Raw genomic sequence first — 12940 nt, forward strand, 5'->3', positions numbered from 1 at the left:
TTTATGTAAATCTTTCCTAGGGCATTCTTTAGGGCATTCTAGGCCACAAATTCATTACTGAATTGATGGGTATTTCCTCAATTTCCTATTTTTTCCACCACAAGAAACATGCCTATCTAACAGATAGATATCTAACTTTGGGACACAGAACTAGTGGTACTGCTAGGTCAAAAGGTATGCAGAGTTTGAAATAGCCCTTGGGCAAATGGTTCTCCAGAATGGTTGAATTGGTCCCAACACAAATGAACCAACTGTCTTTGTGCCCCAATTTTTCCACATCTCTTCCTGCATATCTCATTTTTCTTTCTGTCATTTTAATAGGTGTGAGTTATTTTTTAGCCATTTTTTCTTAGCATAATTCCACATTGCTTTTGTCAATGATTGGGCCAATTCCCAGGTCCACCAACAGTGTGATAGGGTGCCTATTTTTACAAAATCTCTCCAAAATCTCTCCAGCACTATCTTGTCCAATTAAGTGTAAAGTGAAACTTTGGAATTATTTTGATTTTCATCTCTTTTATTAGTGATTTGGTATATTATTTCTATTTGAGTGTTTACATTCATTGACTCCATTCATTTGGGAACACCTCTTGGTCCTGTGTATTAGTTCCTCATATATTGTGTATATCAATATATGTCAACTTAGTTATGTCTTAGAGTTGATCTAAGTTTTGAATTCTATTTTAGTTTTTAACATAGTTTCAAGATGTTCTCAAGGATTGAAAATATATAAAAACAATTAAAAACAATTAGGAAGGCAGAAAATTTCCACAATTCAAATCTTGGTTCCAAAACTAAATAGCACTTTTAATAAACACCTTTCTCCTTAGGAATACCTCTACCTTTGCTATTTTCTTTGAATGGAGGCTATAGAGTTTTGACTAAAAATGTAAAAAAAGAAAAGTAAAAAGCAATTGGGGCATTTCTTCAGCATGCCACAAAATCACCATGTTCATGTAATGAAGTACAGGGTAGAGAAATGAACAAACCAGAACAAAATTCCTTGAAGTCAGTTATGACTTTTGACAGGAAAGTTTATTAGCAAGAGGCAGAATCCTTTTAGCAGAAATAGCACATAATGCATAGATATGAGAAATGAACAATTTGTGTGGAAGGAATACCAGAGCATTATCTGATTGGTTTTACAGTTTTGGCCATGGGATCTTTTTAAAATTTTTAAATTTATTTTATTATATTTAGTGCCTTTAGTGTCTCTCCCTATCCCTGTCCCATACAGCCATTCCCATATGATGGATTTTTTTTAAAGAAGAAAAAGTCAGTGTAACTAATACACTGTAATAAAAAGTATGAAAATGTGTGCAATTTACTACATTTGAGGTGGAATCTCATTTATTTTTCTTTTGAACCATATTAGATTTTAATTTTTACTTTTTTTGAGCACATTTAAATTTTTTTCCAGTTATGTATAGAAACAATTTTTTACCTCTTTAAAATGATTTTAGGTCTTTCTCTTCTTCCCCCTTATTGAGAAAGTATTTGATTATACACGTGCAGTGATGTAAAATATTTTTAGTCATATTGTGAAAGAAAACGCAAGCTCCTTAAAAACCCTAAGAAAAATAAATTTTAAAAAATTATGCTTTGATCTGCATTCAGACTTTTTTTTCCCCTCTAGAGGTAGATAGCATTTTTCATTTAAGTTCTTTGGAATTATCTTAGATCATTGTTCGCTGAGAGTAGCTAAGTTATTGTGTGTTCATCATTGTGCAATATTATGTACAATGTTCTCTTGATCTTAAGTCTTCCTAAGTTTTTTTCTGAAATCAGTCTGCTATTGAGTTCTTATGGCATAATATTATTCTGTTACAGTCATATCACAACTTGTTCAGCTGTTCCTCAATTAACGATCTTTCCCTTAGTTTCCATTTCTTTGTCACTATAAAAATATTTTTGAATATTTAGGTCCTTTTCCTTTTCTATCTCTTTTGGATGCGAACCTAGTGGTATTGCTGGTTCAAAGCGTATGCAAAATTTTATAGTCCTTTGGGCATGGTTTCAAATTGCTCTCCAAAATGTTTGGATCACTTTACAACTTGGTACAACCATTAGTGTTCCAATTTTCTATCATGACCAATATTTATCATTTTCTTTCTAATAATTAGATAGCTTTGATTTCTTCACCTGAAAGCTGCCTGTTCATATTCTTTGATCATTTACCAATTGGGGAATGATTTGTATTCTTATAAATTTGACCTAGTTCTTGATATATTTCAAAAATGAAGCCTTTATGATATTGTTATAAATCGTTATAAAACTACCACCTCACTTTTCTGCTTTCCTTAAAATCTTGACTTGCTTTTGTTTGGGCAAACCTTTTAATTAATCAAAATCAATCCATTTTGCATTTCATTTCTGTCTGGTGACAAATTCTTCCCTTATTCATAGAGAAAAAAAGTAAACTGCTCTACATGTCCTTATTTATGCTCATGGTATCACCTTTTATGTCTAAATTATGTAATTCGTTCTATCTCCTTGTTTTATGGGTAAATTTATCCTATTTACATTCAAAGTTATGATTACTATTGTTACTTCCATCCTACTTTCTCCGTTTGTCCTGTTTTTTTTCCTTTTACTCCTTACTATTTCTCCTGTGAAATTATTTTAATTTTCTTAGGATATCATCCTGTTATAGTTAATTCACATCTGTGCCCTTTGACTATGTAGATTCCTAAAACTGCCCTAATGATTTCTTGGGAGTTCTTAGGTGTTGCAAGTGTCATCTTCCCATGTAGGAATGCAGTTATTAATGTTATTGAATCCTTTATGATTTCTCTTTGTTAGCTTTTTATGCATCTCTTGGGTTTTGCATAAGTTTTCTGTTTATTTTTGGTCTTATCAGGGATACTTGAAACTTCTCTATTTCATTACTATTATTATTTCCCCTATCCTTTTTCCCTCACTCAGTTTTACTGGGTAGTTGAGTCTTGATTATCTTTGCTATCTGGAGTATCATTCCAAGCCCTGTTTTGAGTGTGACTCTACAATATTAGAATTGTTTATTTCTGGCTCCTTGCAATAATTTTTTTTCTTGACCTGGGAAGATCTGAAATTCAGCTTAAATATTTCTGGGAATTTTCAATTTGGGATCTGTTTCAGGAGTTGATTGTGGGTGGAATCTTTCAATTTCTGTTTTACCCTCTGGTTCTAGGATATCAGGTCAGTTTCCTTGGAAAGATGATGTTTAAGCTCTTTTTGGTCAGGGATTTCAGGTGTTGCACTCTCTTGAATCTATTATCCAAACCTATTGTTTTTCCAGTGATATTTCACATTTTCTTCATTTTTTTCATTCTTTTTATTTTCTTGATGTCTCATGGATCCATCAGCTTTAACTTGCTCAAATCTATTTTTAAAGTCATTTTCTTCAGTGAATTTTTGAAATTTTTGGATTTTTTTCCCCATTTGGTCAATTTTACTTTTTAAGTAGTTCAGTGGATTTTTGTGCATCTTTTACCATTTGGCCTATTCTCTTTTTAAGGTGATTTTCTTTAATATTTTTTGGTGTCTTCTTCACTAAGGTGTTGATCTTTCTTAATTTTCTTGTGTCACTCATTTCTTTTCCGAGTATTTTAAACCATTCTTATTTGAATTTTAAAATCCTTTTTGAGCTCCTCTAGGAATTCGTTATTGTCCTGAGACCAATTTACATTTTTCTGTGGTTTTGGATGTGGCACTTTTGACTTTGTTGGCTTTTTCTATGCTTGTGTTTTGATCATAGGAACTTTCTATATTTAGATTATTTGTTGTTGCTCTACAATGGCGACAGCACTATCCCAAGATTCAGGTTTTTTATTCTGCTTTTTTCAGAGCTAGATCTGGAAGCTTTTAGTTCTTCCAGTATTGTATGATCTAAGAGAGGTGTGGTCACTGCTATCTTAGCCTGTGTTCTGATCTGTGAATGATCTTTTCCATCCTATAATTGTGATCAGAGTTCCTGCTCTTCTGTGACCATATGCTGTAATAATAATGCTCTTCCTCAGCCTGGGACTTTGATCCAGAGCTGCAACATGGTTTCAACTAGGAGGATGACAACATAGTCCTCCTGCTCCCAGTGCCAGTAGAAAGTTCTTTATGATTTCCTTTTGAGCAGCTGTATGAACCTCTTACTGTGGGTTACCTTTCTACCTTTTTAACACAATAAAATCAAATTATACCTGTATGACAATACAGATCTCAAGAAGTAAAACATATCTTCCTACATAGGGAAGATAGAACTTTTACAAGAAAGTTGTACTTTTGAATTATGCATTTGAAGATCAAATTCTCTGTTCAGTTCTGGTCTTTTCATCTCAAATAAATGAAATTCACCTGTTTCATTGAATATCCATCTTTTTCCCTTAATGATAATGCTCAGTTTTTCTGGAAAGTTAATTCTTGGCTGCAATCCAAGTTCCTGTGCTTTCTGGAATATCAGATTCCATGTACTTTGATCTTTAGAAGTAGAAGCTGCTAAGTCCTGGGTAATTCTGATTGCATTTCCTCAATATTTGAATTATTTCTTTTTGGCTGCCTGCAATATTTCCTTCTTGATTTGATAATTCTGAAGATTGTTATGACTTTCCTTGGAGTTTACATTGCAGGGCCTCTTTCAGGAAGTTTTAGGTCAATTCTTGCAATGGCTATTTTACCCTCTGGTTCTAGGACATGAAGGCAGTTTCAGGCATTTCCTGAAAGATGATGTCTAGACTCTTTATTTCATCATGGTTTTCAGGAAGTCCAAAGAATCCTTAGATTGTCTCTGTCTCTGCTAAATCTATTTTCCATGTAAGATTTTCCAATGAATCATTTTGCATTTTCTTCTTATTTTTTTCATTTTTGTTTTTTGGTTTTGTTTGACTGTTTCCTGAAGTCTCACTGTGTCATTCACTTCCATTTGTTAAATTCTAATTTTCCTTTTATTTCCAGTTATCTTTATTTCATTTTGCATTTGGGTAACTGAACTTTTAAATGTTTTTGTTCACTACATTTTCCCCCCATTTCACAAATTGTTTTTCATTGAATTGGTTTCTCTAAGGAGTTATGTACTTTCTTCCATTTCATCAAATGTATAAAGAGGCATTATATGATTTTTCACTAAATCTATTTTAAAGGAGTTTTCTTCAGATAATTTCTGTGTTTCCTTTTCCAAACTCTCTCGCAAAGTCCTCTTTTCCTTTCTCCATTTTCCTCCTAACTCTCTTTTAAGATCTTTTTTGAATTCTTCCAAGAGAGCCTTATGAGATGGGGCTCAAATCTATCACCCTTTGAGGATTCATCTGGAGATGATTTGCTTTTAGGATCCTCAGGATTAGAGGTCTGTTTTTTTCTTTCCCCATAAAAGCTATCTATAATCAGATTTCTTTTTGCTTTTTTCCTGATTTTTTAAAGGTTGAAGTCTGTTCTTAGGGTAACAGGGAGATTTCACCCAGCTTCCTGTACAAGTGATAGTAGCTTTAGGCTGGGTCAATGACTTCCTTCCAGTGTTGGGTGGCCATGGTTAGGTCCCATGATCTTCTGGAGTTTAGAAGCACGCTATTTACCTTTGTTTTGTATGACTCTCAGCTGAGAGAGTGGCTAATCCACTGGCTTGTACTCGAGACAGAGCAGCCAATGCTGCTATATTTGGCTAAGAGCTTCCTGGTAGATCCTTAGCATGTGGATGGCACACTGTCCTGGGTCCTTACACTGGACCTGTGCAGTCATCCCTTCCCACCATGCCCGGTTGAAGTAAACCTTTTCTGAAGTTCTTCCAAAATATCTATTGCTGGAAATTTGATACAGATCAGAGTTTTGATCTGGTGTTGATGTGAGCTCAGATAAAGACCTGTGCAATCTCTGCCATCTTGGTTCTGCCCCATGTATTTCTCTAGTTCTGCCTTAGACATTTCATTTGACATTTTTATTTTAAAGAATTCAGCTTCCATTTCTTGAAGTCAATGCTCCATTTGGTCATATCAGTTATCTTTTTTTTTTTTTTTTTCGTTTAGCTCCAGGCTCTAAATCAAATGGAAAACAAAGGAAAGAGTTAACATAAAATGCCCGATTCTCACCTGAAAATTATAAGATGTTTGTTACCATATTCTGTTAGTTTTCATTTAAATTTCTGTCTCTGATTTAAAGAACTATTCTGAATTCACAAAAATAAGTTCTAACTTTAAAAGAACTCAAGGACAGGCAAATTAAATTTGAACTTAAAAAGAAGACAACTATTTCTACTGCATGTTAGCTCACTAGTTCATTCTAGTGCTAATATTTTAGATCATAAAAATTTTTGAATAAGAAATAATTTTGAAAGGAAATTACTCCAGAATCCACAAGAATATTTTCTTACAATTAAAACTTTTGGTGAAAAAAAAACCCACAAGCAATTCACCTTTCAATTTTTTAAATTGTAAATTTCAAATTTTTTTTCTTTTTTTTTCTTTCTTTCTTTTTTTTTTTTTAGCAAATGATATATGGTTATTTCACTTATCATTTCAAAGATAAGGCAAAATAGACACCAGAATTGGTAAATAAAAATCCTTTCAAAATAAGCATTCAGTTCTTGACATGGAAGAATTGAAACAAGATATCCATCACATTTTACTAAGTTATGCTATTTATTATGTGAATTAACAAAGGGACAGATGTGTTCCCTATTGGAACTCATAAATAATAAGTAAGGAGCCATTAGAAGGAAGATGCTATGAAGTGGAGAGTAACTCATAGTCCTGAAAAGAATTGAGAAAAAAAATCTTTTTCAGAAGCACATCTTTTAGAGGAGCAACCCTCCCCTTAAAGGGGCTCACACCATGTATGGGAGGAGGGCAAATATAAAGGAATAAGGCAGTCTGGGAAACTAAGTTCCAGCATGAGCATTTTAACATTTGCTGACAAGGGAAGAGCATAAGTTGGTTTCAGAATTCACATTAAAAGCCTATTTTCTTTTTTAAAAATCATGATACCAAGCTAATGGAGAGAGAGCAGACAAGCTAAAGAAGGCAGAGAAAAAGATTCTGGATTTAGAATAGAGAAAAAAACCCCACAAAAACCTTCACTTACATGGAAATATTTTAAAAGCATTAAATTGATAAAGTAACCTGTAAGAATAGTAAGATGTTATTTAGTTGTTCCTTAATGTCCAGTTCTCCTTGTGTTTTAATTCAGGTATTTCTAAATGATACTTAACATTAACTTCTTCAAATTCCTTTTCTTCCTTTCCAGCTTGTCATGATTCTTTTGCAGACTTTTGCTAGAAAATGATTCTTCTTGAATTATTTTATTCATTAATTCCAACTGCATAAATTTTGAGAATGCTGCGTCCAATTGTCTTTTAAGGTCTTGAATATGTTTCTATAAAATATCAATTTAGCTAATTACACAAAAGAAAGGTTACAGCTCCAAAATGTTTTTCCTAAATTAATTATTTAAATACATTTAGACACTTCAAAGATAGGATGAAACCATGGAATTACATTACTAGCTTTTATATAAAGTCTGCATAATAAACATTATTTCTTTCCACCTTTCTCCAGGTTAATTGTAATTGTAATTGTAAGTTCTATTGTGGAAACTTTTCCATTGTTACTTGTTCCAAAACCCTTTCCTGGCTAACATTGTATCTCTTGCTTTTGGGAAACTTAGAATGTTAAGAAATCAATTATTTTTGAGAAATATTGATGAGAACTGCAGGACAACAAGTTAATTGACAGTAAAATAAAATATTTCTAAGTAGTCACTTGTCATTATTTAAACAAATAAGGATGGGTTGAGAGAGTAATATGAAATACCAAATCCAAGGTACATGTGAAAAATTCACAAGGACATTCTCTTTGCCAAAAGGTATCTTTATTTATGAGAAGAATTTACGACAAAACAAAAAGATGAAATTGGCCCCAGGAGGGGTAAATAGAAATAGAAATAGATTTGGGAGAGCAATAGAGTTAGCAAAGAAAGGTATTTGGAAGAAGCCATTAAAGGAATACGCTATAAGCTGTGAGTACCCTTTTGAATGGCAGGCTAAATGCATAGAAAAGCTTAGCAGTCTAAAGAGTTAGGTATAGTAGGAAGATGTTATGGGAAGAGAGAGAGTTAACTCATAGCTGACTTAGTTCCAGAAAGAACATCATAAGCACACCTTTTATAGGGTAAATATAAACTTGGGGTTTCTCAGGGGAGGAGAGGAAGTATTACAAAAGAGATAAAGGATGCTTATTGAGATATTGAGGGCTTAACCAAACATTCTGCAAGTTTCTATCATAGATATTTTAAAAGGGAGCCTAAGTTCCCAAGATGAGAATTTTAGCATTTCTTGATAAGGAAGAGTTTTGCAATTCACATATATAGTATATGTATAGTACCAGTACACCATAGCACCAATTTGCAAATGTTATCTCATAAAAGCTCTTTAGGGCTTTCCCCTTACTTTAGGTAGATATCAGAACTGAGGAAATGTCTCAATATCATCAAATACTAGAATCTTAAAAAAATAACCCAGTAGCTTTAGATGAATTCATTTATTAGTCATTTTTCCAGGAGGAGGAAAATCTTTCCTTCCCTAAAATAGAAAAATAATGTATGGAGAATATTGTATTGTAAGTGTTTTAATTCATTTACTGGTAGAAGGTATTGAAAATCTATAACTTCCTTCTCTTAAATCAATTTAAGTCCTGTTTTATAGAGTGAATCTTTAACTTTTACATCAATTTACATTATGAACTTTCTTAACGGCAATAGTGATCACCTTGCAATCAAACTATTGCTTTATTTATGCTTTGTCATTTTAAAATCTCTTAAAGCAATACTCTTTTCAAATTGTTTCTGCCTAGTAGTCATCTTTTGGTGTAGTATTTTTATTTTTAGGATTGTAGCAGAGCTCTGTGTTCTAAGAGGCCCTGCAGATATTGCCCCTAAATGTTTCAGCACTTCAAAAAGTTTTTTAGAAACCACCTATTTCTCTTAGAAAATTGTTTCTTTCCATCTTTGCAAACCCAACCTCAGTGTATCCAATCAGAAAGCCAAGTTATGGCATCAAATGATAATCTGATGTGATGCCAATATTAATAATTATACAGAGAAAAAAATTCATCTCTCCCATAACAATGATTAACACCACCAGCATCCCAAATCAATGTGAATTGTATTTGAATATCATATTACATTAACAACTGGATTTTTTACAATTAAAATTCTTACCATATTCTACCACTTAAAAAAAAAAAGGTTTTTTAAATGAGGAAAACTAAATCCCAGAGATGACTTACAAAATAGAAATTGATAGTTTCCCAAATGTTTTCATCTTGCTCTCCTGAATTTTCAAATGTGGCACATTCCATTTTAAATCTACAAAAGTAAATATAATTGTCACAAAATTTTGAAGAACTTTTTTAAAATTAATTTAATTTAATAATTTCCTATAAGGTTCAAGATCTCACTTGCAAAGCCTGGAAGATAGATTTAAAGAGAAGTAAAAGAGGCTCCAATTTGGTTTAATTAGAATGAAAACAACATGCACAGGTAAACATGTGAATGCAGTATATTTGGAGTAAATACAAAGTAACTGCAAAAAGGAATTAAAAAAGGAATACAGAAAGTCTTATTTAAGTGTTTTTTTGGGGTGAGTTTTGATTAGAACTAGGCATTTGCAAGAGGTATATTCCATATTGTGGAATATGCAAATGCATGGAGATCAAAGGCAAACAGAATTTGGAATCTGGGATATAAATATCAAGAAAAACAGCACTTCCTTCTAAGAAACTTTTATTTGTATATATCCAGTCCTATCTTCATATATAATGACATATTTAGACAAGAATATGTATCTATTTTAAGACACTTTCCTAAAACATTGTGATCTAAAAATCTCTGTGATTTGGAGTTGTGATTTCCTTGGTGTAGGAAGATACTGTCTACCTATTCAAACCTGCAAGCTCAAGTCTTCTTAAGTTTCTTGCCAGCACTGAGAGGTTCAGACTGTGACTCAGGCTCACAGTCAGTATATGTCAGAATCAGGATTTGAACTCTCCCCACTAAACTCAGTTCTCTTCTGATTGTTTCTGGAGATCAACTTTGCAAGAAACCTGTATTTTGATAATCCTTCAGAAATTCTTTCAAACCTATAAATTACGCTACACTACAACTGGCTATGAAAAATATATTATTCCTGGGGAAAAATCCTGATAAGGCACAGTTAGTTAAGATATTTTATGAAAGGACATTTTTTTTGGAAGGGAGGTGCAGTAAGATAGGAACATTTTATTGGAATAGGGAATTCTTCATGAGGAAATTCCTTCTAGCAGTTTGTATCTGTAACAGCTCTTCAATGTATATTTTTTAGAGAACTTTGTGGAAAATAAAACAACTAGCACAGGATGCACAGCAAGTAACAAGTCAGATATATAACATTTCCATGATTTGGTGGTAGGATATATGTGTGTGTGTGTGTGTGTGTGTGTGTGTGTGTGTGTCCGCGCAATACCTACATACATATATTTAGCCGTAATTTATATAGCTTATCCTTTGATTTCCCAAAATGGTCAAAGTAAAGCACTTCAGTAAACTGACAACATGAAAACCAGTATTTTCTGAAACATGTCCTCCAAAATCTGCTTTCCTACAGCTACATTTCTCATCTCATTTCTCCCTTTATGGGAGGTAAATTCTGATTGGAGCCCAAGGCACTTTTGACATTTCCAGTATTGACTAAAATTTATTTATTTATTCATCTCAAAATAAGTTATACGTAAGCAGATTATTCTCCTTTCCCATTGAAAAAAAGGAATTAAAATAAACAATTGCATGATGTTGTATTATGAATATATTTATCATTTTGATTTGCTCTACAACTAGTCATAGCAGTAAAATATAAAAATGCTTTAATTCTTACTTTTGCATATGCTCTTCTAACTCATTATACTGCTGTGTCTCTCTTTTCTGTTCCTGAGATTCCTGCAACTATAAAAGTTCCAAAATGTTTCAAACTTTTCAACTTTAAAAATGAAATCATAATCTTATCCTTATCTATGAATTAGTGATGCCTATACTTAACTATTAATATAAATTTTACTAGTCCATCAGGTAGTAGTCCATTGCATAGACAAAACGATTGCATTTATATATTCCAAATGTCACTATATTCAATTCATTTTACATGGGCACATACACCTGAAATTACATACGTAGCACTGGACACTTCATTAGTGTAGATCACAGCCTTAAGAATGTTTCTTGGGGTCTTCCAAACCAACACGCTACACTAAAGATGTCTTGTGTACAATGATCAAGGTTATGCTTTTTGGTCTTTTTTTTTTTTTCTTTTCTTGAGGCTGGTTTTAAGTGATTTGCCCAGGGTCACACACAGCTAGGAAGTGTTAAGTGTCTGAGGCCAGATTTGAACTCGGGTCCTCCTGAATTCAAGGCTGGTGCTCTATCCACTGTGCCACCTAGCTGCCCCCTCAAGTTTATAAAGCTATATAATGAAAAACTCTGAGCGATAAACACATGTTTTAAGGTAAAGTGACTAGCCTCTGGAAAAGCAAATCTCCAAGCAAAGTGATTTGTCTCTGACTCCCTTCTCTCTCTCCCCTTTCTTCCTTTGTGTCTCCCTACCCTCCCTTCTCTTTCACTCTTTCTCTCTTAAATTACTTCCTTATATAATAAGCTATTTGGTGCTTGTTTACATGATAACTTGTATGAGCTTTTCCTATTTTGCATTGGCTTCAAGTCCGACTGAACATTCTTCAAGGACAAGAGAGCATGGATTTCTCACGATCTTGGTAAGCTAGTCAGAACCTGTCAATATAATTCACAGAACTGACATTCACTAATTGATGGACTAATAATTGAACAAATAATTTTCACCCGATTCTTATTTATCGCTTAAAGTTTGGTACCATTTTGCCCTGAATTCCATTTAACTGAGTTAATCCATATGGACAAAGATTTATTGCTTCCTTGCTATTCCTTATAAAGTTTAGTCCACACCTAGTTCCTAGAGTCCAGCTTGAAAACAAAGGCTTTTATGAAAGTTAATATTTTAATCATTGTGGTCCAAAAGGAATGGGAGGAAAATAAAGAGAATGAGGGATAAGGAAAACAAAGTGATTTGAGAAACAGAACTTATTCCATTCCAATACTTATTTCAAAACTAGAAATATTTCTCAAGCATAGCAATATGAAAGAATAAGTTTTGAAAGGACTGAAACCAGTAATAAACCATTTCTTAGTAAATACCATTATACTGAAGTTAAGCAGGTAAAAGAACTGTTTTTCAACATTAGGAAGTGTTTGTCAAAATATAAGAGACAATGATTACTTTTATAAATAACTGAAAATATTGTTTCTGGCAGAGAAACAAACATTTATTAAGTGCCTATTATGTGTCAGGCACTGTGTTAAGAGCTTTACAATTATTTTCATGTTTGATTCTCACAACAACTCTGGAAGGTAAGTATTATTATCTTTATTTTACAGTTGAAGAAGCTAAGAAAGATTAAGTGACTTCCCCTAGGACAACTCCAAAACTATCCAGATGCAAAGTTCTATTCCTATTTCCATCAAGCAGCCTGTGTGTGTGTGTGTGTGTGTGTGTGTGTTTATTTACATATATAAAAGATATACATGATTTATTTATTCTTACTTAGAAAAAAATCTCATCCCTCTGTGATGATAGATATAAATTATGAGTGAAAATAATTATCCCAATATAGAAATCATATAAATGGATACAAGTCTTGTTCTGTCAGTTTAAATGACAGGTACAAAATATAATATTGGTAAAAACAAAAGTGACGTAGTGAAAACACTTTTCATTAGTCAATGACAAATCACGGAATTTTTATATACGTACTTCACTTTCCATTTGATATATCTTCAGTAGTTGCTTCATTTCCAAAGCCTTTTGTGAAAGCATGGATTCTTCTTTTTGGGAATCTGCAAGTTCTTGTTGAAGCTTTCTTATCATATC

At 32.8% G+C, this 12940-nt stretch overlaps 1 protein-coding gene across 5 annotated transcripts in view; it reads right to left on the reverse strand.

The window, feature by feature from the left end:
• Window positions 1-1009: 1009 nt before the first annotated feature.
• LOC141544668 (uncharacterized) overlaps window positions 1010-12940 on the reverse strand; it is a 136130-nt gene continuing 124199 nt past the window's right edge. For 2 of the 5 annotated variants that reach the window (XM_074271072.1, XM_074271069.1), the window contains 4 exons: window positions 12824-12940; window positions 10862-10929; window positions 9240-9318; window positions 6591-7329 (listed from right to left, as the gene is read on the reverse strand). In XM_074271072.1, the coding sequence (XP_074127173.1) occupies window positions 7150-7329; window positions 9240-9318; window positions 10862-10929; window positions 12824-12940 (444 nt within the window). In that variant the 3' untranslated portion in view covers window positions 6591-7149. Of the gene's footprint in view, window positions 5994-6590; window positions 7330-9239; window positions 9319-10861; window positions 10930-12823 lie in introns of those variants that run through there. The other 3 variants (XM_074271070.1, XM_074271071.1, XR_012482752.1) reach the window with 3 other exon arrangements.

The sequence above is a fragment of the Sminthopsis crassicaudata genome, chromosome 5, assembly GCF_048593235.1.
Source record: "Sminthopsis crassicaudata isolate SCR6 chromosome 5, ASM4859323v1, whole genome shotgun sequence".
Classification (NCBI taxonomy): domain Eukaryota; kingdom Metazoa; phylum Chordata; class Mammalia; order Dasyuromorphia; family Dasyuridae; genus Sminthopsis; species Sminthopsis crassicaudata.